This window comes from Molothrus ater, chromosome 14 (assembly GCF_012460135.2).
Source record: "Molothrus ater isolate BHLD 08-10-18 breed brown headed cowbird chromosome 14, BPBGC_Mater_1.1, whole genome shotgun sequence".
NCBI classification, from domain to species: domain Eukaryota; kingdom Metazoa; phylum Chordata; class Aves; order Passeriformes; family Icteridae; genus Molothrus; species Molothrus ater.
In genome coordinates, this window is record NC_050491.2 from 742,889 (window position 1) to 764,547 (window position 21,659).

At 57.0% G+C, this 21,659-nt stretch overlaps 2 protein-coding genes across 10 annotated transcripts in view; one reads left to right on the forward strand and one right to left on the reverse strand.

Moving 5' to 3' along the window:
• Window positions 1–11,747, forward strand: part of LOC118698561 (H(+)/Cl(-) exchange transporter 5) — a 30,193-nt gene extending 18,446 nt beyond the window's left edge. For 6 of the 9 annotated variants that reach the window (XM_036401933.2, XM_036401938.2, XM_036401936.2 and 3 more), the window contains 8 exons: window positions 390–512; window positions 943–1,149; window positions 1,436–1,516; window positions 2,688–3,230; window positions 3,830–4,016; window positions 5,126–5,524; window positions 7,005–7,221; window positions 7,571–9,049. In XM_036401933.2, the coding sequence (XP_036257826.1) occupies window positions 390–512; window positions 943–1,149; window positions 1,436–1,516; window positions 2,688–3,230; window positions 3,830–4,016; window positions 5,126–5,524; window positions 7,005–7,221; window positions 7,571–7,661 (1,848 nt within the window). In that variant the 3' untranslated portion in view covers window positions 7,662–9,049. Of the gene's footprint in view, window positions 1–389; window positions 513–942; window positions 1,150–1,435; window positions 1,517–2,687; window positions 3,231–3,829; window positions 4,017–5,125; window positions 5,525–7,004; window positions 7,222–7,570; window positions 9,050–9,330 lie in introns of those variants that run through there. The other 3 variants (XR_004981912.2, XR_004981913.2, XR_008508611.1) reach the window with 3 other exon arrangements.
• A 12-nt stretch (window positions 11,748–11,759) lies between these two features.
• Window positions 11,760–18,352, reverse strand: LOC118698562 (tumor necrosis factor ligand superfamily member 10-like). Its single transcript, XM_036401939.2, has 5 exons — window positions 18,049–18,352; window positions 16,050–16,196; window positions 15,747–15,783; window positions 15,204–15,311; window positions 11,760–14,967 (listed from the first exon to the last, which is right to left on the reverse strand). The coding sequence occupies exons 1-5, from the start codon at window positions 18,316–18,318 to the stop codon at window positions 14,534–14,536; spliced, it is 996 nt and encodes a 331-aa protein (XP_036257832.1). The 5' UTR covers window positions 18,319–18,352; the 3' UTR covers window positions 11,760–14,533.
• Between the last annotated feature and the right edge of the window lie 3,307 nt (window positions 18,353–21,659).

Consider the following 21,659-nt stretch of genomic DNA (forward strand, 5'->3'; position numbering starts at 1 on the left):
GATGCCAGGAGTCCAAGCTCTGGGTGGTTCAGTGGTTTATTGTTGGGGCCCTAAAGGGGTGTGAATAAACAGGTTATGTGGGTGTTGTCCTTGGAGGGGATATGGGGAGGCAAAACACTGCCACATTTACAGGTGCAGTGTGCCACTGCTGTGTCCAGGATGTGCTGTTAGAGGGTATTTTGCCCATGAACGTTCTGGGAGAATGCCATGGTTGATAACCCAGAAAATGGAACCTGGCCTTGAAACCTCAGACTTAGGGCAGGTCCCACAATTTTTAGCTGATTACTCTGTATGCTGTCCTGCTGATTACCTGTGCTCACTTCAGTGCCCAGGTCTGATGTGGTTTCAGTTGAAACCATCTGATTTTGGCAATTTCCTCTGTATTTCAGGGGGCCTTTGCATATATCCTCAACTACTTAATGTATGTTATCTGGGCCTTGATGTTCTCCCTCCTTGCTGTGCTCCTGGTGAAGGGCTTTGCTCCCTATGCCTGTGGCTCAGGGATCCCAGAGGTGAGTGAGAATGAGAGTGGGTTGTTTTTCAGGTGGGGTAGGGATCCACCACCCAAAGTTTACACATGCATGTTATGGAATAATAGATTCCACTTTAGGTGATGGCTTCATATGTAGGTGTTTTTCCAAGCTGTTTGAAACATGTCTAATACTAAAGTCTCCGTGCAGTCCCTTGGAAAATCAGATGTTCTGGCATTGCTGCAGGAGGTACTGCTCAGGTGTTCCTCCAGCAGGGATAGTGGCCCTCAGGGAAGGACTCAGATGGCTGCTCCTGCCTTTGCATTGAGAGATATTTTTATGGACTCTCACTTTTGATAGCTCAGGGGAACTCTTGTAAGCTGTAGGAAAGGATTGGGAATGTCCAGTAAAGCAGGAGCTCTGACCAGGGCTTGAATGAAAGCCTGTAGAGCTTTGTGTGCTTGACTTCCAGATCAAAACTATCTTAAGTGGTTTCATCATTAGAGGCTACCTGGGCAAGTGGACGCTGGTCATCAAAACCGTCACCCTAGTGCTGGCCGTGTCCTCGGGGCTGAGCCTGGGCAAGGAGGGGCCCCTGGTCCACGTGGCCTGCTGCTGTGGGAACATCCTGTGCCACCTCTTCACCAAGTACCGCAAGAACGAGGCCAAGCGCAGGGAGGTGCGTGGGGACACCAGCCTGGGGAGGTCAGCTGGGCTTGGGGCTCTGGGGCTGAGGGTAAGTGGTTCTGTTGTGGGTTAAATGGTCCTGTCATGATAACTGACTTTTTTGGAGCTCCTTCTTAAGGAATTGGCTCACTCCACCTTTTCCCTGCTACCTTAAAGCAGGTCAGACCTAGCTGACTGTGCTGTAGATAAACACTGTACAAATTTAAATGAAGACAAATCAGAAAAAGGGGGGTGGTTGGGAGGGCTGAGGAGTCTGAGTGCCTCTGTCTGTCCCTCAGGTGCTGTCAGCAGCTGCTGCCGCCGGTGTGTCTGTGGCTTTTGGAGCTCCCATTGGAGGAGTGCTCTTCAGCCTGGAGGAGGTAACCTTGGAATTCTGTGGGTTAGAAACACAGCCTGTGGAGAAATTCCTCTTGGTGTCCAACACCTGACCCTCCCCTGGCACAGCCTGAGGCCATTTTCCCTTGTCCACTCTCCTGACAGCTGTGTCCCAGGGTACCTGGGTGTTGCAGCAGACCTTTTGTTAGGGATAGAAATGAGCCAAGACACAGACTCTCATTTAACAACGTGAAAAGGGTTCCAGTTTATTATTCTTTACAGCTCAGCCGTCCTGAGTGACTACAGCAAACTCCTGCTGTTGGCTTCTCTCACAGACTCTGACTGCTGGCTATTTCCTTGCTGCCTCTGACCACAGGCTTTTACCTAGCTCTGCTATCACTGCATGCTCCAACAGCAGGCTCTACGTCTATCAGACCCAGACTGATCTCACAGCAGATCTTTTGCAGCAGTTCTCTTCCCTGTTCCTTCTTCCTCAGGGCTCCTCTACCTCTGCAAGGTCTTCTCCCTCAAGGTCCTCTTCCTCCAGGCTCTCCCTGACTGGCCAACCCACCCCTTTTATCACACTTATCTTTATTAGTCACAGCTGCAACCCATTAAGGGCAAGGCTGTTGTTCTTCTTTGGTAATTAGTACAACTGTGATTTATCAGGGGCAAGGTCACTTGTAACCCCTTCTTCTATACCTACACTTGGGAACAAAGTTCTCTGGTTTATCAATCCTCTTTTCTTCCCAAGGACCACCTAATCCTTAATCTGTTGATCTGGATGTGAAAGGACCATTGCTGTTTAGCTCAGGAGAGTACCAGAATGGATTTCAGAGGAAGGCAGGGATGGATTTGCTCAGCTGAGCAATAGTTGGTGACAGTGATAGCAAGCACTGCTCTTTGGTACTTTGGACCTTGCAGAGCCACAGAATTCTCTCAATTCAGCTCATGGCTGATGTGTGACAGGTTTTATTATGCAAGTGAGTTGCTCCAGGGATCACAGAGGACACATGCACGTGCTGCAAGCCAGGGTCCATCCCACTCACTGAAGTCCTCATTGAACTGAACTGAAGCTCCAGAGCAAGCCTGGGGTGCTTGGCTGGAGAGCAGGGGATGAGCCAGTGCTCATGGATCTCTGTCCTGGCTTTACTCCCTGCAGTGGCATCATGCTAAGTGTTCAAGTGACCAAATGTGCTTCATTTTCCTCTTCAGGTGAGTTACTACTTCCCTCTGAAGACCCTCTGGCGTTCCTTCTTCGCTGCACTGGTTGCTGCCTTCACCCTGCGCTCCATCAACCCCTTTGGCAACAGCCGCCTCGTGCTCTTCTATGTGGAGTTCCACATGCCATGGCATCTGCTGGAGCTGGTGCCCTTCATCCTGCTGGGAATATTTGGTGGGCTCTGGGGAGCTTTCTTCATCCGCAGCAACATTGCCTGGTGCAGGCGGCGCAAGACGACGCGTCTGGGCAAGTACCCGGTTCTGGAGGTGATCGTGGTGACGGCCATCACAGCCATCCTGGCCTTCCCCAACGAATACACCAGGATGAGCACCAGCGAGCTGATCTCGGAGCTCTTCAATGACTGTGGGATTTTGGACTCGTCCAAGCTCTGCGAGTACGTGAACGATTTCAACAGCACCAAGGGGGATGATCTGCCTGACCGCGCCGCTGGCCCTGGCGTGTACACAGCCATGTGGCAGCTGGCACTGGCCCTCATCATGAAGGTCTTCATCACAATCTTCACCTTTGGCATGAAGGTGAGGGTTTCTTGTAAAGGAGCTCATGTTCTTCCCATGCTCTTCAGGACCCTTAAAGTTTTATTTCCTCTCTAACCAGACGTGTATTCCCCCAAGCTCTGTCAGAAGGGGACAGACTGCAGTTGTTTGTCCTGCTGCTTGGACCCTGAGGGCAGTAGAAGCCTTCCAGCCTGACTGTGGGCACCAAATGCAGTCACAAAACTGGTGCCTCAGGGCTCCATATCCCATTTTCCAGACACAGAATGCTCCTAAATTGTCCTGCCTCAAGCTTTTTTGATAAATATGTGATTTAGATGAAAGAGCTAATTGCAAAGCAATCAGTGTCTTAATTTGTTAATGCATAATTGGAGCTGTTCCTTGCTCAGAGGGCTTGGAAGTTGTTTGGTGCAGCCTCTGGAGCTGCAGGTGCAGTTCCCAGGTGTGAGCTGATGGACAGTTTTTATGTCCCTGCTCATTGCAGGGGGATTGGACTAGATGACTTCTCAAATGTCCCTTCCAGCTCAGCTCCAGCAAAGCCTCTGCCTCACTCTGGTTTGAGGTTCCACCACTCTTCTGTGCAGTCCCTGGGCTCTGCTGCTCACTGCCCCGTGTTCCCACAGGTGCCCTCAGGGCTCTTCATCCCCAGCATGGCCGTGGGGGCCATCGCAGGCCGGCTGCTGGGGGTTGCTGTGGAGCAGCTGGCCTTCTACCACCATGACTGGGCCATCTTCAGCGGCTGGTGCAGCCCGGGGGCTGACTGCATCACCCCCGGCCTCTACGCCATGGTGGGCGCTGCCGCCTGTCTGGGTAAGCTGGGGCTGGGCCTTGGTGGGCTGTGTGAAGAGGTGCTGTGGTGGGTGAATGGTTGGACTCCCTGATCTTAGAGGTTATCCCTGCCTTAATCACTGAACCGCAGAATGGTTTGGGCTGGGAGGGACCTTAAACACAATCTCCTTCCACCCTGTAGTGATTCTGTGGCTGAAGAGCTGTGGTTGTGACTGACCATCAGAGCTGGTGTCACCTCAGGAACCCCAGGAAACTCTGTAATAGAGTGTGCCATGTGTTCCTCACCCTGGTGGTGTTCTTTTGCCATCTCCAGCCCGGTGCTGGGCACAGCAGCTGCAGTGGGGAGCTCCTGAGTGGGAGCCAGAACAGTTGAGGCTGCCCAGGGACTTGAATTTTCCTGTGGGGTTTTAATTCATTTTACTTCCTGTTCTGGCCTTAAATCTCATGATGCAATTCTGCTTTTAAGTGCTCTGTTTTTCAGTAACACTTCTTCCTCTTGGCTGACTTGGAGAGACTGGGTGCATGTGACTGAACTTCAGTTTCACAATTCCCAGTCCCCTCATCCATGGAATAGTACAGGAGTCCTAATGGACTACTTTATCAGGAGAAACTCTCCTCTAAAAACATGCCACCAAACCCCATCTTGGCCTTTTTAGAGGGGATACACTTTGTTTGAGCAACCCCATCTAGTGGGAGGTATCCTTGCCTGTGACAGGGGTTGGAATGAGACGGACTTCACGGTTCCTTCAAACCCAGACCCTTGTGGGATTGTTTGCATGAAAGTGATGGAAGATAAATACACTTTGACTTCATTAATGGTTCTGTTTTCTGCTGGGCAGCACTGAAGGGTGAATGGATATTGGAACAAAACTCCTGTAAAATATTTGGGAGTAGTTTTGGGACTTGAATCTCAAAAGTGTAATTAAACCATGCCAAGATAAAACCCCGCAGAGACCCTGAGCTCCGTGCCAGGGCCTGGTGCTGTGGCAGGACAGAGGCTTTGGTGCTGTTCTGATTGTGTTTGGTGCTGCTGAACGGGACAGTCCAGCTGTGCTGGCACCACCCTTCTCTAGAGGTGGGGGCTGGTGTGACACAATGCCAGGGTGACCTGAGCCGTGCTGTGTTGGCAGGGGGGGTGACCCGGATGACCGTGTCGCTGGTGGTCATCATGTTCGAGCTCACCGGGGGGCTGGAGTACATCGTGCCCCTGATGGCAGCAGCCATGACCAGCAAGTGGGTGGCCGACGCCATCGGCCGCGAGGGGATCTACGATGCCCACATCCGCCTCAACGGGTACCCCTTCCTGGAGGCCAAGGAGGAGTTCTCGCACAAGACACGGGCCATGGACGTGATGCGGCCGCGCAAGAGTGACCCTCCCCTGACAGTCATCACGCAGGACACCATGACCGTGGAGGACGTGGAGACCATCGTCACCAGCACCACCTACAGCGGCTACCCCGTGGTGGTGTCCCGGGCATCCCAGCGCCTGGTGGGGTTTGTCCTCAGGAGAGATCTCATCATTTCCATCGGTGAGGGGTGACACTACCCGGGTGAAGGTGCTGTCATTAATGCCACTGTCACTGACCTGGAGAGGTCACACAGTCCTGGTGTTGGTGGCTGGGCCAGCTGGTGCATCCCTGAGCATTGTGGGTGGGCTCTGCTTGCCTTGGATGTGAAGGACAGGATGGCTTGTCATAGGGTCACAGCATCATTTAGGTTGGAAAAGCCCTCCAGGTTCATTGAGTCCAACTTGTGTCCGATCCCCACCTTGTCACCAGCCCACAGCACAGAGTGCCACATCCAGGTCTTCCCTAGACACCTCCAGGGATAGGGACTCAAGCTCCCTGGACAGCCTCTTCCAATGTTAGCAAGCTTTCTTGGGAAGAAATTCCTGCTAATGTCCAACCTGAACCTCCCCTGGCACAGCCTGAGGCTGTGTCCTCTTACCCTGTCACTGCTTGCCTGGGACAATATGGAAGAAAATAGGGGAACAAGTGCATCAGGATATTACGTGCGTTGGCTGCCTTCTGTAGTACCACCATGAGTTTCTGCACTTGGGTTCCTTGGAATCTCTAGGGATTCATTAAGAGTGGTCCTGTCCCCAAGCTGTGCACAGTGATGCACAGGATGGGATTTGGGTTTTCATGATCAAATATTCCAAATATTCTGAAGTATTCTGAATATCCAGCCTGCTGTTTGGGCTGCCGGACCTGGCCCTTCCCAGGAAGCCTTGGAAGGCTGATGTCAGATTGCAGTGTGGCAGGTACCCACAGTACCTGTATGTGCACTGCTGTGAAGGTCTGAGGGATGGCCAGTACTTGTTTTCCATTCCTGACCCTCATGACGTCCATAGAGCCTGTGCCAGTTGTTGAGTGCTTAAAAATAATCCTTTAACTGCTCTGCATGGGACCCAAATCAGTGACTCATAAAAGTACAAAGCATTTTATTTACCTCCTCTAAAAACTGGGAAGTTAAAAGGTCTCCAGAACTTGTATTTACCTGGCCAGAGTACAATGAGATGCAACGGCCTTGGCTTTGGGCAAAGCTGATGTGCTGATCCTGCAGTGGAAATTTGGAGATCTTGGAGGTTCTCCCAGGTAATTAGTGACAGGACAAGACCTGAAGTTGTGCCCAGGTGAGGTTTAGGTTGGATATTGGGGAACATATTTTCATGGAAAGGGTTGTCCAGTCCTGACAGGCTGCCCTGGAGTCACCATCCCTGGAAGTGTTCAAAAAAATGTGTGGCACTTGAGGACATGGGTTAATGGTGACCATGGTGACCATAAGTTAACCTTGATGGTCTTAAGGATCTTATCCAACCTTAATGATTCATGGTTCGCTTAGAAGAAAGGCTGGAAACCCATCACACCGTCCTTGGGTGGGAACAGCTCTGGCAAAGGGAAGGAAAGGACTTCTAAGGCCATTAAATGTGAGCTGAGGAATGGGAATGCTCTTCTGTGTGGAAAAGGAAAAGAGTGCTGATACTGATTCAAATATTTCTCTTTGCAGAAAATGCCCGGAAGAAGCAGGATGGGATCGTGAGCACCTCAATTATTTGTTTCACTGACTACTGTCCCCCCCTGCCTCCGAGCTCCCCATCTGTGCTGAAGCTCAGGAGCATCCTGGACCTCAGTCCCTTCACGGTGACAGACGAGACGCCCATGGAGATCGTGGTGGACATTTTCCGCAAGCTGGGATTGCGCCAGTGCCTGGTCACTCACAACGGGTAGGAGCCCTGGGGCCTGGGGCCAGAACCCCCTCTGCTCCAGGACAAAGGGGACTGGGATCCAGCTGGGGCTGGATCCTGGAGCAGGGCTTGCCTGGCAAAGGCACTTGTGACAGCCCAGCTCCAAGCCCTGTCCAACCTGGCCCAGGACACTTCCAGGGATGGGGCAGCCACAGCTGCTCTGGGAGCCTGTGTCAGTGTTTTACCACCCTCAGAGGGTGCAGTACTTTCTGTGGGGTGTCACTTTGAATCCCAAAAGACTCTTCAGCACCTGCAAGGGGCTCAAGTGGCCCTGCCAGGGCCCCTTCTGGCAGTGTGGGTGCATTAAAAGCGTTTTTTCATTTTCCAGGAAGCTGCTGGGGATCATTACCAAAAAGGATGTACTAAAGCACATTGCACAGATGGCCAACCAGGACCCCGATTCCATCCTCTTCAACTAGAGGCAGACTGTAGGGATTGTGTGTCCCACATACCTGGAACTTTCTAGCCCATCCTGGGTAGACTTTCCTATTTTTATTGAGACCATGGAACTGTTTCCAGCATTTTCCTCCATGGAGCTGAAGAAGATATTTTTTTCTACCAGATAACAAATTGCACTATGGAATCTGTGGAACATGATCTTCTTTTTAGAAGAGGAAAAAAGAGACTTTATTTACGTTGCTTTTGTGAAGTTGCGTCGGAAAGGTTCCATGAAGGAGTAAAAGCAAAATGTTAGAGAATTGTATTTCCTCCACTTCTTTTGTTGGAACTGCTGTTATGAATGTGGGGAGGAAAAGCCAAGGTGTTTGTGCGCTTCCAGAGGTGTGGAAGGAGCAGGATGGTTTTGCACACAGTATTCAGGTGGTGGCAAAGGGACAGGGCTGGGCTCAGGGTGGTGTATTCCCAGTTGTCCCCTTGGGAAAAATCACAACCTTGGGAAGCCAAAATAGGGGAGAGAAAAATAAAGGCTGCTTGGCTGAAAGAAGGAAAAAGCCCCAGCAAACCAACCCCCTACCCCCCATCAGATCTCCTTAAAATGGGGCCCAGTTTCTGATTGGGAAGATGCTGGTTTTGATTAATTAGTGAATATATTAATTACTCTGCCACTGCCTTGTCAGAAGAACCCCAAGGAGGAGATAGGAAGAGTTCACAGGTGTCTTCCTATCCTGCTGCCTTTCTCTGATCCATTCCCAAGGATTCCTTCTCTTTGATTTCCCTTGAGCACTGAAATCCCAGAGGCTGAGTCCTGAATTCCTGCCCTTCCCCAAACCCCGGTGGTGTTGGATGTGGCACAGGTGGCCTCCTCCTCACCCTGTCCCGCTGGAGAGCCCAGTGCCTGGGGCACAGATGCTGTTCCCTGCTCCTGTCCCTGGATCTCAGCTGGAGGATTCCAGGATTCCCAGCAGGGAATTCCCAGGTCTCCTTTGGCCAACAACTATGCAAGAAACCCTTTCCACCACAGCCTCCTGTGCTCAGTCCCTGTCCCAGTGCTGACCAAATGATTCTCCTGTTAATAAAACTGTGCCCATTTACTGGAATTTGGGAGGCTTCTGGATGCCTTGGGAGACTGATGCTCTTCATCCTGGCCTCAGTTCCATGTTTGTGGGCAGTGGGGACTTCTGGCTTGACTTGGCTGGGTCCCTCTCAAAATCTCTCTGATACAAACAAATTCCTTGTCTTTCCAAGGAACAAAAGCCAGATTCTTGATCTTCCAAAGCCATCCAGCAGCCAGTCCCTGCTCTGCTGCTTCCACCTGATGTCTCAATCCTTGTAGAGCTCAAAGCTGCTTCAGAGATGTCACTGATGGATCCAGTTCCTTCTGCTTGGGAAATAAATGCCTGGATTGGTCTGGGTTGGTTTTGTGCAGCCAGAGATGGTGGAAATTCTTCATGTTTTGCCTCAGCCCGTGCCAGCAGCAGTTTTGCCTTTAAATGCCCTTTTTTTCTGTTTGGAGGGCAGGTGGATGCTCCTGGGGGTGGGGGCTGAGTTCAGGGAAGAAGCTGCCTTCTCCCAATCCCCTGGGAGCTCCTTTCTGGGAATGCCTGTCCTGTGTACTTCTCTTCCTGTGGCACACCTGGGATACCAGAAACACAAAGCTTTTCTATTTTCTCCTCACCTTACTATCCTCAGGAGGGTCCCAGCTTTGGGAAATGTGGTCCTGCTTCAATTAGATCCATGATCCATGAGTGGATTCCTCTCCTTGTGGGAAGGCTGCAGCAGCCAGTGCAAAGGTAAGGTGCCCAAAGGGAAACCCATGTGCAGGGTTATGCCAGATGGACCATCCCAGCTGGCTGGTGGCTCATTCCAGCTGCTCCTGGGGAAGGAGGGCAGGGAGCAGCTGTCAGAGGGAATTGCAGCTGCTCTGCCAAATGGGGATGGGAGCCTGGGGCAGGGAACACCTACCCAGCAGCTCCTGGCTCTCCTCAGCTGCTGCTGTGTCTGTCCCATGGATGGTTTTTTCAGTGGGAGGTGTTTCCTGGGGATGCTGTCTGGAGAAAGTTCAGTCCGGGAGGGTGGGAGTGGGAAGGGCAGGGAAAGCCCAGTAGGGCCGGGCTTTAGGGAGGCTCCCTTTGGGTACCAGCAGGATCTGGAATCCTCACGGTGCCAAACTTGCAGCTCTTGAGAGAGGCTTTGCCCAGTCCAGTTCTTGCTCTTCCGTTGCTTCACTCCAGGAGGAGCCCTGTGGTTCCCTTCGGCAGACAGACAGACGGGGATTCAGGACAGCAGGAGAGGTCCATCCACTGCATCCACTGGATAAGTGACTTGGAAGGACGGGGGGAGGGGAAGGGTTTGCAATATCCCATTTATGGCCCATGACTTTGGTGACCTCTCTGGGACAAAGGCTGGATGCACTTGGCTGTCAGATGCTGGAAGGGCAGGATGGGACTGCAGGGAGCCGACTCTGAGCATCCCACTGAGCTGATCTTTTAAGTCCCAACCCAAAGCAGTCTGATTTCTTGGTTCTGTGGAATAGTGCAGGGATTTGAACAGGACACAAAATGAGGCATTTTCTTTAAATGCGGAATTATTCCTTCCCGATGTCTCCAGCTTGTTTCATGGGGGAATAAAAGGAGAAAGCATGGTGAGTGGTGCGGGAGGCCCGCACCCGGCTGGAGCTGGCTCAGCGCTTCCTTCCCTTGTGCTGAGCTCCCTCCGCCGCGGGCAGAGCCGGGGCCGGGGCTGCTGAGAGCGAGAGGGAAGCGGGGAACGGCCCCGCTGCTGCTGGGAGCCACGGGCTGCACCGGGAACAACAACTGCTCCTGGAAAGGAGAGAAATCCCCTTCTTTCCTCTGGGGTCTCAGTGGGGCCGCGGGAAAGGGGCTGGCAGCAGCACAGCTGGGATGGGACTGCACTAAATGGCCCTTCAAGGTCCTTCCGACCCAAAGCGTCTGGGATTCCTCAAGGGATGCGCTGAGCCTCCTGCCTCCCCTGCTCGCTCACAGCGCCCCAGCATCAATGCTTTCCTGAGGGCTTAAGGAGCTCCATGAATCCTTCGTGCTGTAGCAAAGAGGCTTCTGTTTTGTTTCCCTCTTCTTTCAGGCTGAACTCCCCTCGGGGGAGCGGTGGCTGGTGAGGTGCCCTGGGGCAGAGCGAGGGGCGATGCTGGGCTCGCACCACATCCCACTGCTGCCTCTCTTTGTGTGCTTTATTTACAGTGTCCCAAGGAATGATTTCCTGCCGGGGTGACGTGGATTTTGGCGTGGATTTCCTCTCCCTTCTGTGAACTCGAGCCAGGCTGGGGACTTGAAAGTAAAACGAGATCGTGTCTGGGCAGGGATGGAGACTTGGAAATAGCAATGAGCTGGTTTATAACAACAAAGAAGGAAAAAAAGAGCCTTTGGCCCAGGATTTATTTAGAGACGACAGCTCAGGGCTATGAACACCCTGGGCCGAGGTAACAGCAGCTCCTCGGCAGTGGAGATAAGAGGGTCCTTTGGCAGCAACTGCAGGAAGCACTTTGTGTCTGGATTGAATCCACAGGGCGAGGCCATGGGAAATCAGGTCAGTGTGCAGATTTTATCAGTGCTGTGATCACCCCCCACCTCCTAGGCTGGGTTAGAGCAGGAGGGAATCGCAGAATTCTGGAATGGTTTGGGTTGGAAGAGCCATGAAGCTCGTCTGGCTTCATCCCCTGCCATAGCAGGGACACCTTTCCACTATCCCAGACTGCTCCCAGCCCCATCCAGCCTGGCCTTGGGCACTGCCAGAGATCCAGGGGCAGCCACAGCTGCTCTGGGCACCCTGTGCCAGGGCCTCACCTCTCTCACAGGGAATTTCTCCCCACTATCCTTCTGACCCTGTCCTCCTTCAGCTTGAGGTGTTAAGGAAGGGCCAGGAGGCTCTGAGGCTCTGACACTGCAGGGATGTGCTGCTGCCTGGGGAGCTGGAGTGCTCGGTTTTGGGGGACAGGGTCAGAAGGGATAATGGGGAGTTGTTTATTCTTGTGGCTCTCCCCAGCCTGAGGGAGGTGCTGGCAGAGGAGGCTGCAGAGTTGGTTTAGGGACCATTGACTTCGCTTTTGAGCAGGAGTTACAGTGAACTTGTCAGCAATACACACGTTAAAATAGTGAGTTGTAATTTCTAATAAACAATTTTAACAATAACAGAAAAGTTGTATGAGAAATCTTCAGTACTTTACTCCATTTGCACAGCAGATTTTGTTTCCTTAGAGAACAGTGGTGTGTCCTCATCCAGGTCTTTCCACACTTTGTTCTTTCTGTCCTGGAGCACGTCCTGGGACAGGTACTGTTGGCACAGGTGCCTCAGGCAGTTTTTGTGGAGGCCAGGTTTTCATGCTGCTGGGTTCTCCTGCTGGTGGCCGATCCCCTTGTCCAGGTGGGAGCCTGGCCCTGGCCAGGCTGGGGGTGTCCAGTCCTTCTGCTGGAAGCACCAGGACAGGGAGGGCAGTGGGGGAGGCAGAGAGGCCACAGGGGCTGAGGCTCTGGGGGTAACCTGTGCCAGTTCCTCACAGTGAGGAATTCCAGCAGGGCTCTCCCCAGACAGGCTGAGGCTGCTCTTTGCCCTGATGCTGCTGGAGTTCTCCTTCTCTCATCCACCCACCCACGAGCCCTCTCCTTTCCAGGAAAGCAGGGTGGGCCATTGCCCGCTGGCACCGAGCCCAGCTCTCCCCACTCACTGCTTTCCCTTCTTCCTCCACGGCAAACACGGCCTCTGCTGGCTCCCTTGGGCTGTGTTAAACTCCCTTTCAAAGGAAATCTTGGAACCACCTGCTGCATTTCCTGTAGCCCCTGCTCCCTGCTTCAGCTCTGCTCTCCCATGGCTGCTGCCAGAGGCAGGATAAGCTCGGTGCTCCCGGGGGTGTTTGAGACCTCAGGATGTCAAGAGCCCTGCTGTGGGTCACCGAGGTGGCTGGGACAGCAGGAGGGGGGATGAGAGCTGGAGGCGAGGGGATGGTTTTAGAATGGAGGGGTTTGGAGTGCTTTTTTTGCTTTGGGCAAGAGCTCAGTGTGCTCCAGGGCCAAGTGCTGCAGAGCCAAGGCTCAGCTCAGCTCCCTCCATCCCTCCAAGAGGACTGGGAAAATGGGGCTCTGCCAAGAGGGGATCAGCCCTGTCACCCCTTTGGAGGCTGCTCTTGGTGCTCTCTGGCTTTGGATGAGCTTTTGGCGGTTCGGGATGAGCTGGGGAACCTTCCCTTGCACTGGGGCCGGTCCAGGTGCTTGTGTGCAGGTGCCAGGGTGGCACCGTGCTGTGGGGGTTGTATCAACCCCCCTGGGGCAGGAGCCTGCAGGAGATGGGGGCTGGAGAGTGGGAATGTCCAGCAGCTGGGGGTGGGGGCATGTGGGAACTGCCTGGCTCAGCCCCCAGCCCCGGCCAACGATGTGGAGGGCTGGGAGTCAGGCCTGGGAAGCTGCAGGAGGGACAGCAGGAGCTGCCCAGGAACAGCCCAGGAACAGCCCATCGGTAACCCCGGGGCCTGGCTGCATCCTGGGCTGGACTTGGCAATCCCAGACTCAAAGAGGAGGAGCACTGGGACCCCCTGGGAGCTGATGGGTGCAGGGGAGGAGCTGGGATGGGCTCAGATTTCATGGGATCTCTGTAGGAGCTGAGTCCAGTGGGAATGAAGGCTCTGGGTTGAGAAGCAAGAACACATCCCCTTGGGACTGCCTCGGATGTCCATGGGGGCTGTCAGCTGCAGAGCCCCTGGAGGTGCTGTGGGTGCAGGATGAGCAGGAGACTCTGCTGGGCTCTGTTTGGAGCTCTGGCAGTGCCCCAGCCCTGCTCCAACCTGGCTCTGGGTTCACCCTGTCCGGGCTGTGTCCTGGGTGCAAAGGGGTCAGACCTGTGCTGGAGTACAAGGCTTTATTCTGTCGTCCCTGGGAGCCCCATGCCTGTGGCAGCCCACACTGCCACTGTGTAAAATCCCCCCAGTCTTAGTAGGATACAGAGAGTACAGGGGGAGCTGGAGAAGGGGGCTGTGCCCACCCAGTGTCCATGGGCTGAGCCAGCTGGGCCCTGCTCTGCCCTGTCTGAACCCACCTTTGGCCTCTGGGCTGGTGTCCATCACCCCAGGGCTGGTTTGGTCCCTCCAAGGTCTTGCTGTGACCACTGTGCTCACCCAGAGCTGGAATCCTGCAGGGATTGCCAGGGCTGGAGGTGTGAGGAAGTGGGGACTGTGCTGTCCATGAGGGCTGGAGAGGACAAAATCCACACGGGAAGAGGTGCTTGGTCAGCAGCTGTGCTGAGCTCCTGGTCCTGTGCAGCCTGGCTTGGTCACCACGTGCGCCAGTGCCACGTGCCAGGTGTGGTGCCAGGGCTGGCGACTGCTGCGGTGTCACGGTCCTGCCCTTTGCCCTCCCTGCAGCCATCGCAGCTGTCGCCCCAGGCTTTCCTCTCCCAAACTGAAACTCCTTCGTTCCCTTTCAGAGGCCGATACTGGACCTGCCCCATCCCCACAAGGTGTGCCCCAGGGGTGCCAGCCCTGTGTCCCGGGGTGCTTCCAGCCCCAGGTCCTGGCACCCACACCCCTGCCCAAGGTAGCATCAGACTCATGGGTGTCACCCTGCCATGGGGACACTTTGTCTTGCAGTGGCAGATATGGCCCTGGTGCCTTTCCTGCTGCAGGGAGCTGTTGGTAGGTGCTGTGCCACCAGGGCTGGGATGTCCCTCCTTGTGCATGTCCCCTGTAGGCCCTTGGAGACCCTTCCTGGTTGACGGCTGGAGGGTGGCACCGAGCACAGCAGGGCTCTGCAGGCAGCCACCCCTGTGTCCTTCTTGGCTCATCCCTCACCACAAGGGACAAATCAGCCATAAGAACCCTAGGCCACCCGGGCCATTGGCCGCTGTCCAAGGGCAGGTGGGAGAGGAGGGGGTGTCACAGGTCGAGCCGGAAGGCCCCGAAGTAACTGGCAGCTGCGTCACTGGAGTCGATGGCCAGGGAGGAGACGGAGACAAAGAGCTCGTCACCGGCCTTGAGCTCGAAGAGTCCCCCCTGGTAGAGCGCGTGGAGCCCGTAGTCAGCCTCGGGCGCCCAGCACTTGGTGCCCACGCCCTTGAGCAGCAGCACGGGCGGGCTGTGGGCTGGCTGCCACTGGATGCACTGCACCAGCTGCGGGCCCGAGTCGCGGCCGGCGCCGCGGTAGCGGAAGTAGATCTGCGCGTACACGTAGTACTTGCCCGGCTGCTCCACGCGCAGCCGCCCCGCCCGGTACGTCATGTTCTGCACGTGGGACACCAGGCTGCCGTGCCCCCAGTGCGTGATGGCGTGGCGGCACGACTGGGAGAGATTCCCGGAGCGCTGGGAGCGTCCTGCAGGAAGGGAGAGTCGCTGAAGGGAGCGACCTGACACGGTCACACGAGGGGAGGGGGTGGCTCTGACTCCTTCCCCCTTATCCAGCTTTGGAGGGCTGGAGCTTGGTGGTCTTGCAGTGAACAGGAGACACCTCTCCCCATCAGCCGTCAAACTGTTCTGGTCCCCTGCCCTTTGATCTCTCCTGTTCCCATCTTGGAGACCCAGCAGTGCCCAGAGGGGTTCCCCAACTCACCATCCTGAGCCAGGCTCTGTGGGCGGAGGGTGAGATGTGCTGAGGGTTTCCCAGCTGTTTTGGGAGGAAGTTGCCCCTCCGAGGTGTTGAAGTAGTTCCGCCAGGCCTCTGCAGGAAAGGGACAGATTCTGTAAGAAGTGTGGGGCCACCCGGACCCATGCCAGCAGGGCAGGGAATGCCCCAGTGACCTACCAGAGCAAAAGGTTATTGAGGGATGGAAAAGTCTTGTCAATCATCAACCAACACATCTGTGAGTGCCACGGCCCTGCTTCCCCAGCCTCTGGACAAATGAACATGGCTATCCCCCAGCCCGTTCCTGGAACGTGTGCCTGTCATGGCAAGTGACAATCCTGGCTCTCCCCTCTCCTGCCCCAGCTTACAGCACCAGTTTGCCCCAGGAGTGGCTGCCCCTGCCACCCCCTGCTGGCCTCCTGGGATCCCAGCTCCCATAGATCACAGCTCCCCTGGGTCACAGCTCCCTGGGTCACAGTTTCCATGGATCACAGCTCCCAAGGATCAGGCTCTGGCCCAGGAGGGACTCACCCTTCACAGCGCTCCTGCGGATGATGTTCTCGGTCACCTGTGCCACAGGGAAGAGAAAGTTCCCTGGTTAAAGGTGACACGGGGGTTCCCCATGCCTGAGCTCCTACTCCAAGCCTCCATCACCTTCCCTGTCACGCTGTCTTTGGGCCCTGCCATCTCCTCCCCATGAAGGGCTTGAGTCCCACTCCCACCTTGAACCATCCTGGCTATTCCCCCCTCCCACTGCTCTGGTGAGGTAGATGGAGAAACTGAGGCACAGGGACAACCAGGAGCTCTCCCATCCGCCCCTGGTCCCAGGCTCACCGTGGCCACATAGGCTTTGATGGTGCTGGCCAGCTTGAGGCAGCCCTGGCTGCTGCTCAGCTTCTCCAGGCTGGAGCCCTCGGGCTGCTGATTGAGCACCTGCAGACACCGCAGCTCCTCTGCGCTGCCCGGAGCCTGGGACTTCAGCTGGGACGGAAAGAGAGCGTGATGGCAAACTGGGACAGAGCGAGGGAGCAGCTGGGATCCTGCTGGGGTGTGAGCAGGGGGCAGCTTCCTTCAGCCCGGCTCCTCCAGCACCCGGGCGCTCAGAGAACAACCAGGATATTGGGATCAGTTCAGCCTCTGTATCCACAGCACAGCGCTGTGAGGTCAGATCTGGGTTCATCTCTGCCCTCCTGGTCCCCCGGCCGGCCCTGCCCCGGGCCATTCCCCGCGGGAGGGCTGCGGGAGGGCTCGCAGGCTGTTCCTGCACACAGCTGCCCGCCCAGGTGGCAGCGCATTCCCCCGGGATGGGGCTGTTCCCTTGGGGTGCCCGCGGCGGGTGCGTGTCCGGGCAGGGCCGCCCGCGCAGCTCCCCCGGGCTGGCTGCGGCGCGTGCCCGCCCGCGGCACCGGGACCAGCCCGGCACGGGAAGCTGCTGGAGCGGCTCCAGAGAAAACCACGGAGCTGTTCCGAGGGCGGGAGCCCCTCTGCCCTGGAGCCAGGCTGGGAGAGCTGGGGGTGTTCACCTGGAGAAGGCTCCAGGGAGAGCTCAGAGCCCCTTCCAGGGCCTGAAGGGGCTCCAGGACTGACTCCCTACTGCCAGCACAGATCCAGTGACCGGCCGCTGAAATTAGCCCAAATTGTTCCAGTTCAGCGGTTTTCTCCTCCCTCCGCCTCTTCCTTGGGGCTGTGTCTCCACATTCCCCTCCTCTCCCCGCCTTTCATGTAAATCCCTCACAGCGGGACCTCATGTGACCCAGGGATGGAGACAAAGCCCGAAGGAGGGCTGGAGCCCACTCCGAAGGATGCTCCGCTGGATCCAGACAGGCTGTTTATTCGCCCTGCATCCGTGGCAGGGCTTATCCTTCTTCCCTGTCTCTGGTGTGTTTTGTGGAATGTCTGGCACTGCAGGACCCTTTTTTTTTTCTTGCCGCACCCTCAGGGATGAGGGCGGCTTCCACGGAGCTGCTGCCAGCTCCGAATTTCCCTCTACTCATGGATCTCCTGACTGGCGTTTCCCTCCCTCTGCTGAAGGGTTGTTGTGGGTCGGAATCAGCAGCTGAAGGGAGGGGCTGGCGAGGCTGTTGAAAGGATCAGACCGTCACAGCCAAGTTTGGGAGTGGTTTTGCCCGACTGACCCCGTGGGAGTAGGGAATGGCGGGATCCCAGCACAGCTGGTGGGGTTGCACTGGAGCAAGCAAAGAGCTGCTGGAATGGGGGTCCCAGCATCTCACAAAGGGGGTGAGGAGGATTTGGGGAGTCCTGGAGTATAGAGGAGATGGGAATGGGGGGAGGGAGAGATGAAGCCAGAACGAGGGGTCAGTGGGGCCTGAAGCCCAGGGGAGTCCCCCCGCACCCCCATCTGCGGCTGGAGACTGCGATGGGATCGCAGGGCAGAGCCCCCCTCTCGCAGTGCAAGCCTCAGCTCCAGGCGGGGCCCAGGACAAAGGCGCCGTCTCTCCACATCTGCATCGGCGACAGTGTCCACCCCTCCGCCCACGCCTGCACAGCTGGATCTGCAGCTCCGGGCGGAGCTCGGGCAACGTCCACCCCCAATCCACATCTGGACCCGCGGCTCCCTGGGGAGCTGGGGCAGTGCCCACCCCCCCCAATCCACATCTGGACCCGCGGTTCCCTGGGGAGCTGGGGCAGTGCCCACCCCCCCAATCCACATCTGGAGCCGCGGTTCCCTGGGGCGCTGGGGCAGTGCCCACCCCGCAGCCCGCACCTGGACCAGCGGCGGGCAGAGGAGAGGTCCGGGAGCGGGCAGAGCCCTCCCGCAGCCGCCGCGACTCCCGGGGCCGCAGCCCCGCTCCGGTCCCGGGACAAAGCTCACCTTGGAGATGGCCATGGTGAAGTAGACGAAGAGGCCGGTGGTGGAGGCGATCTGCAGCGCCAGGATAGCCATGACGGCCACGCTGCCCCACAGCGGCCCGCACCGCCGCCGCCGCTGCCCCCGCGCCGCACCGGGGCCGCCATCCGGACCGGCACCGGGACAGTGGCCGGGAGTGGGCCCGGCAGCGGCACCCTCGGCCAGCATGGGCGTGTCGGAGCCGCCGCTGTCGGAGCGCAGGTACTGCCCGGCGCCGGGCGGGTGCGGGGCCATGGCCCGGCCCGGTCCCGGTCCCGCTGCCCCGGGCTCGAGCGCGGCGGGACGGACGGACGGACGGCGGGGCGGGGCGGGGGGCGGGGAGGGGGGCGGGGCCTGTGGCAGAAGGGGAGGGGTCTCCCGTGGCCACCGAGGGGACAGCGGGGGCCGTGGTGGCCGCAGCGCTGCGGCTCGAGAGGCAGCGGGGCCGCGGGGACGGTGCGTGTCCCCAGAGAGCCCCAGAGAGTCACTTCACGGGTACACAGAGACAGGACACAGGGAATGGCTTCACTCTGCCAGAGGGCAGGGATGGATGGGATATTGGGAACATATTCTCCTCTGGGAGGGGGGCAGGCCTGGCACAGGTGCCCAGAGCAGCTGTGGCTGCCCCTGGATCCCTGGCAGTGCCCAAGGCCAGGTTGGACGTTGGGGCTTGGAGCAGCCTGGGACATTGGGAGGTGTCCCTGTCCCTGGCAGGGGGTGGCACTGGGTGAGCTTTAGAGTCCCTTCCCACCCAAGCCATTCCATGATTTATGAATATGCTTCATGCCACCATCACAGGATAGTGTGGGAGCTTCTGGGGTGACCCCAGGTGAGAAGACCCCAGGGCTGAGAACAGAGGGTCTTAGGGCTGGATGACACGACCCGAGCCAGGTTTTGGTGATGAGCCTCACATCAGCTCTGGCCACCAGCAAAGGCTCAGAGAGGTGCAGGTTTGTAGGACGGGGGGCAAGAGCTGCTGAGCATCTCCTGGAGGCCTTCCTGGGGGGGCCGTGCCCACTCTGCCCTCCTGGACTGGGCACAGGGCTGCCCATCCCTGCTGAGCCCCAGGCTCTGTCCTGCTGCTGGGTCACATTCCCATTGCTCCACAATAGAAACGTGGAGCAGGTTGGAAAGCAGAAAGATGGGACAAGCTGCTGTTCCCTGGTGCTGCCGTGGCGGCTCCGTGCTCAGGTGAGTCTGTGGCTCCAGGTGCTGTTACCTGTGAAATGAAAGTGAGACCTGAGAAAGCACAGGAGCACTGATATCCCTGCAGAACTGCTCTCTCCTGTCCTGCTGGGCCCTGGGGAGGGTGGGTGGCCTCAGCCCAGACCCCAGCCAGCTCAGCAGCCCCCAGACCATCATGGAGGTGGCTGCCCCATGGACTGTCCCCTCCCCAGGATGTCTGACCCTGCAGTGTCCCCAGAAGCACAATGAAGCCAGGGCTCTTCTGAGCCCCAGGAACTCAGAGCAGGGGATCTCCCACCCCAAAGCATCTGCCAGGCTCAGGACTGATTTCCCTGCCTCTCTGCCAGCTCAGTGTCTACCCAGTGCCAGCGCCCCATCCCTGCCCTGGCACGGAGATCTTTCCCCAGGGCGAGATGTCTTCCATGGAGTCTGAGAAGGGGGCTGATCTGGGAGGAAAAGAGGTGACTAATGGTGTCTAAAAAAATCCCCTGACAACTCAACCCTCCTGGTTGTTCTCAGGTAAAGGGCTCAGGACCTGCTGAGCCAGGTGAGGGGGGAAGAGCTGCAAAGGGGACATCTGGGGAACAGCTGCCAGCCTGGTCTAGTGGAAGGTGTCCCTGTCCATGGCAGGGGGTGGAATGTGGAATGGGATGGGTTTCAGATCTCTTCCAAACCAAACCATTCCACAATTCTTTGCCATTTGGGACACAGATGTTTGTGCTGAAGGAACCTGGGACCACTGCTCTCTGTGCTGCTCCATGGGATGGGACAGGGGCATAGCTGAGCTCTGCTGAGGGGCAGAGGGAAACCAGGAGCAATCAGAACACTGGAGCCTGGGGCCTGCTCTCTTGGAGAGAGAAGGTTGATCTGTGAGTCAGGGCAGACCAGAACTGGAGCTGTGCAGAGAAAATTGGGTGGGGGCCAGGGGGAAAAGCATGCCTCAATCCTGGCTGAGGAGTTGTTTTTCACTTCTAATGTTTCCTGGTCTGTGCACTGGGAGAGCCGGGTCAGGCAGAGCCTGGAAATCTGTTTCCTCAGTGGCCCGTGGTGCAGAGCAAGTGCAGGGGAACAGGAGAGGGGTTTGTTGGGGTTTCCTGGTGCTCTCAGTGAGTCTGGGATGGGAGAAACTAGGCAGGAGATGCCGACATGGACGTGGAGCTGTGTCTGGGATTTCCCAGCCTGTCCCTTGGATTCGCTTCAGTTTGCTTCAGGCAGGATGGTGGAATGTGCAATTTTAGTTGTTCTCCATGTTTCCTGGGATGGCCAAGGCAGACCCCCTGAGCTGGGTCAGTGCAGGATGCTACTCCCGGGGAGGTCCCAGGGCTGGCTCCTTTCAGCCCAGCCCGGCGCTGGTTCGGCAGCTGATGACTCCGAACAGGGCTGACCACACGGTCCTCCCTTAGGAAATGGCAGCCCCTGCGATGTGAAGTCATCGCGTGCGGCTCAGGAGCTGCTGTAACCTCCCTGGAATGTGCCCTCAGATGTTTGTCTTTCGATTAGAACCCATCAGTTCCTGTGCTGTTTTTTGGGAAAAACCTCTTCCTCATCACACCGCACTTCCAGCGGGAGGCTCAGGCGTCCAACCTCCTCCCTCCAACCTTGGGAGCACCCCAGCCCTTCCCTGGCTGTCTCCTGCCCGCGGGCTGGGGCCAGCGTTTGTTTGTCCCTGTTATCACAGAGGAGGTGGAGACATTCCCTGCCTGGTGGCATCGGAGCTGCTCCAGAGCTGCTCCAGGCTCACACGTGCCAGCTGGAGGGATGGAGGGATGGGTGGTCACCCAAGTGGGACAGGACATTGGCTTGGACGGGCACAAGCTGATCCTCACAGCCCTTCCTGGCCTCTGGCTGGTGGAGGTTGGGAGCCAAGGCATAGGGAGAGAGGGAAAAGAGGAGCAGAAGGGCTCTGTGGGGACCCAGGGGCGCTCCCTGCGCTGCTGGTGGTAGTTCGGCAGGGACAGGATGGATGGAGGAGCCCCGTAAAACCCTGGACATGCGAGCTTTCCCTGGAGGGGTGAGGAGCAGCAGCCTCTGTAACATCCCAAGGCAGGACAGCAGCTCCCGAGACATCCACGCCCCGGCCAGGAGCGTCCCTGCACTCCGGCGATGGATGACAGGCAATGACAGGACAGACAATGACAGACACAATGACAGGCAATGAGAGGCAAATTCTGCTGCAGCTCCTTCCCTGGGCTGGGCTCCCCGGTCCCAGCGGCTCCTGGCACAGCTGATCTCCTCGCTCCCTCTAGTGGGATTGGGATGGCTGCGTGGGCTCCTGCCTTGCCTGCCCACACCTGTGTCCCCGTTCCTCCTCTTGATGTCCTCCCGGAGAACATCCCCACGGGATTTTTTTTTCCCCTGCGACAAAGCCCCCCGCACTTCCCAAGCTGCCCAACCTCCTGGGGAAGGAGAAA

Bases quoted from the DNA above. Each gene is read 5' to 3' on its own strand.
- LOC118698562 (XM_036401939.2), bottom strand. From the start codon at position 18,318: ATGGCCCCGCACCCGCCCGGCGCCGGGCAGTACCTGCGCTCCGACAGC. The intron at 15,784-16,049 runs GTGAGCCTGGGA...CCTGTGGCACAG, and splicing joins TCAAAGCCTATGTGGCCACG to GTGACCGAGAACATCATCCG. The intron at 14,968-15,203 runs GTGAGTTGGGGA...CCCTTCCTGCAG, and splicing joins ACAGAGCCTGGCTCAGGATG to GACGCTCCCAGCGCTCCGGG.